This window comes from Pelophylax lessonae, assembly GCF_965119305.1.
Source record: "Pelophylax lessonae genome assembly, chromosome: 12".
Taxonomy (NCBI): domain Eukaryota; kingdom Metazoa; phylum Chordata; class Amphibia; order Anura; family Ranidae; genus Pelophylax; species Pelophylax lessonae.
In genome coordinates this window covers 137,579,704-137,583,696 of record NC_138779.1, presented here as the reverse complement: position 1 = coordinate 137,583,696, position 3,993 = coordinate 137,579,704, and the positions used below count along the sequence as shown (strand labels likewise).

Genomic DNA, 3,993 nt, shown 5'->3' with positions numbered 1-3,993 from the left:
ACAAAGAACAATATTCAAAAGCAATCAGAAACCCTATGTTCAATAATCTAACTTCAGTAAAATAAATACCAATTGCACAAGGCACAATAGGCAAACCTGTATATTGGCTATAGCAGTCCAACAAAGGAAAAAGCATCCAAGAGGCTCTGGGATTTTAATTACCAATTGATATATTGGTTTGCACTAAAGACTGTCAACATGTTTCGGGGGACAGAAAACACTTCCCCTTAACCTCCCTGGTGGTATGATTCTTTCCGATTTTAGGTGCTGGAAGTGGTACAATTATTTTGCATGTAATTCTTAAGAACGAGCAGCCCAAACCAACTATTTACATATGATTTTTTTTTACTGTGCGTTCTTCTTTATAACATCTCGGGTATGATAACGTTTGAAACACAAAATCATAAATTATAATATAATAAATAACTATAAATAAGTTAAAGTATATATGTATGTATGTATATATATGTATATATAATATATGTATACGTGTGTATATATACATATATATATATATATATATATATATATATATATTAAAAGTACAGTAAAACTGCAGGAAAGAGCACTGGGGGGCAAACTAATGTGAATTTATTTTATTTTGTAATGTATCAGTGTGTTTGGTGTGTTTTACTGTTTGAATTTGCCGCCGGTTCCACCCCCTGCGAGCGTCATGTCGCAGGAGACGGAAACCGGGGCACAGAGCATCGGGAGGAAGATCCGGCCGCCGCACACTGCCAGGATACATCGCTGGATCCCAGGGACAAGGTGAGTACCCTCTCTTACAGGATCCAGCGATCTCCCTGGCGGTACCCTGAGTGTGGCTCGGGGTTACAGCTTTTGGCACTAAAACTTAACCCCGAGCCACACTCGGGAATACCGCTAGGGAGGTTAATCAGGGCTGGATTAAGAACATCATGGGCCTGGTGCTGAGGATTTTGATGGTTCAGGGCTTCAGGTATGAATGACACAGTCAATAATCGGTAAGGATCCATTCCAAGAGAGTAAGGGGAATCTAATGGACAGTCTGGGGTGAACAGTGCGGGGGGGAGGGGGTAATTATAAGCACTGATCTCCCTCTATGGCTCACAAAGGAAGCAGCTGAAAGCCACAGGAGGGGGAGGAGGAGAAGCAGCTTTCAGCTGCTTTATGGAGAGTCAAAGAGGGAAATTGGTGCTTGTAATTGCCCCCCACCACCGCACCAATAAACCCCCAACTGTCATATTTCCTCTGCTGCAGGAGGTGCCGGGAGCCTCTCATGTGGCCCTTTACTGGCCCTGACCTGAATAGTCAGTCTGCCCCTAGTGGGCCTAAATTAAGGTGGGGTCCTGGAGTTGTAGATCCAACAGCTCCTATGTTACTCTGACCCTGCCCTTAATGAGAGCTTCAGTTAAAGTCATAAATGTGAATGAATTCAAAATAAGGCTTTCCTGTGTAAATCTATGTAAGGAAGTTTATTGTTGGACCAGGAGAGTTAATAGCAAGCAGCATCTGCATGAACAGCAGTACAGAACTATTCAAGTTTCTGACGTAAAGTGAAGCCCTAATTAGTGGGAAGTGGTGCTTTCTGGTCCCCAAAATACATTGGCTGTCTTTTAGTGCAAACCAAGAAATTATTTTGGGCTCTTCTCTCATTTGGTCGGGCACTCCTTCTGTTGGTACATTTTTTTTATACTGGATGTTCATGTTCATGCCATAGGTAGTCTCTTCTCGTCTTTCCTGGGTATTGGCTGCTCATGCATCCAGAGCAGCATTATAAGAAGCCAGGTGAAGTGTCACTTGTTTTCCCTAGAGGGAAGTGGTTCTCATGACTTTGGCAGCAAATCGGGTGGCAGGGGATTACAGGAAAGGGTACTACAGTCTGATTAGGGTGCCTTCTGTAAAACAGACCGGCTACTTTATCTACAGGTTGTATAATATTCTGATAATCACATCACATACTACACTAACATGTCATTATGATTGTTCTTCAAGAAAACAGCAAAGAAGTGAAACAGCTGTTAAAGAGCCCAGCTTCTGGATGTCCCCACACAGAAGGAACAGTCCTAACCTGGAGATCTACAATGTCATCAAAAAGCAGACGGATGCAGACTTAGCAGGAACAAGGCCAGATATTCGCAATACCTCTTTTCATGTGCCATCTGGGGAGATCTCACCCATGGACAATCTCTCTGGTGAATATGATAATATGACAGGAAACCATTCAGAGAGTGGCTTTGTAACACTAGCCAGCACAGAAAGTGGCTTTGTCACCAATGAACTGTATGAGCTGTGCAATGACAGGTATGGGAGAAGCACAGAATCTGGCTGGGTTGAGAATGAAATCTATGGATATTAGATGAGAAAACTGGACCAAATACATTACAGTGCAAGATGTTTGAAATGCAGGCAATGTTCCAACAATAATCAGAAGAAAATGACTGACTAAGATTCTGCACATTTTTATGAAACAAAATGCATCATGGAATTCTGCATCTGAAAATAGAAGCATTCTCTATTTGCTGCAATGGATTTGCATTAAATTTAAAAGTTCTCCATGTGAACAAAGTGTCTGTCTGTTAACATGTCAAGCATGAGCAAACACTCTTACTTCAGTTTTACTAAAATAATTAATTGTGGAAGTTTCAACTGCATATTGCCATTTCACCACTAGATGTCACTACTTACAAAGAAACAAGGAAAGAGTTGCAAATGCAGCATTCAAAACTGCTAACTGCACAATTAATTGTTCATTTATCTTTTACTGAGTTAAGCTAATGGAACAAAGCTACCTCAAATGAAAACTCCAGTCTAGCAAAACAGATTCTCAGTGAAGCATTATTTTAGTTTATTTTGGTAAAATGGGATAGTTGCATATACTATACACATTGTTCTAATGTAAAAATAAAAGATGGTTTCTGATTAATTGCAAATTTGCACATTTCACAGTTTGCAAAAGTTCAATCACCAAAACAAACAAGTTAAGTGAAGATACCCTTGAACAGTGTTTCCCAAACTCTATATTTCCCAGACTATCAAGTCCAATCTTGATAAATAACACTGATCTACTGTACACCTCTATTCTCCCTTAACCCAGATAATAAACCACACTTATTTGCTCCCTTTTGGTCTGTTGATTATGAAACGCTACCTCTGAAGGAGCTGGAAATTGCCCCGGTTCTTTTCCCAATAGATTGCCCCGCAGCCAGGCAAACAGTCACACTTCGCCTCAAGAAATCAGTCTAGGTGTGTTCTCTTTTGTTGTTTTAATTTTGGGAATAACTGGGATAGGGTTAAGGGAATTGGGTGGGATACTCCAAAAAGAGAGCAGGTTGAGGACAGTATATTCCTTTCTGAAAAGCAGAAGCAAAAGTCCTTGCAATAGCAAATTGTGGACTTGGCTTGTAGTAGAAGATGTCTTTCTTTAGGGCATTAAAAACAAATTCCCTTCAGAAAAAACTAGATAAAATGAGCTCTTTTGCAGTAGAAGCAGTTAAAGTGTTACTAAACCCACAACAGTAAAAACAGACTGTATGCGCAGTAAAGCATGCTTGTTATACTCACTGTGGAACCTTAGGAGTTAATTCTCTGCATTGTGTCAAAAAAGGCTGTTTGATCCTGTCCTCTCTGATCCTCCCCTTCTTCCACTGTCTCCATTTCATCTCCTGATAGAACAGAGCCGTTGGAATCATTCTGCACTTGCTTAGTTCAGTGTGTATTGCTAGAGAGTTGTTGTTTTTTTTTCTTGGGAGGGTTCAAGTGATCAACACAGGGTCAATCAGCACTATCCAGGCAGAGGGCCAGGCGTCCTGCATCCTCATAAGACAGTCAGAGTAGAATGAAGACTCCTCCTACAAGCTTCAACCACTGATAGAAGTCACTGCTATATACAGCTGATGAGAAAAGGTATTTAACAGCTTACATTAGGGATCGACCGATTATCGGCAAAGCCGATATATCGAAGGCCAATATGCATTTCCCCGATATATCGGAATCGGCACCTGAGGTTACCGA

General features: G+C 40.9%; 1 protein-coding gene across 1 annotated transcript in view; it reads left to right on the top strand.

The window, feature by feature from the left end:
* Positions 1-2,752, top strand: part of LAYN (layilin) — a 147,228-nt gene extending 144,476 nt beyond the window's left edge. The window contains exon 8 of the mRNA XM_082274246.1: positions 1,975-2,752. Within this exon, the coding sequence (XP_082130372.1) occupies positions 1,975-2,338 (364 nt within the window). The 3' untranslated portion in view covers positions 2,339-2,752. The remainder of the gene's footprint in view (positions 1-1,974) is intronic.
* Positions 2,753-3,993: the final 1,241 nt, after the last annotated feature.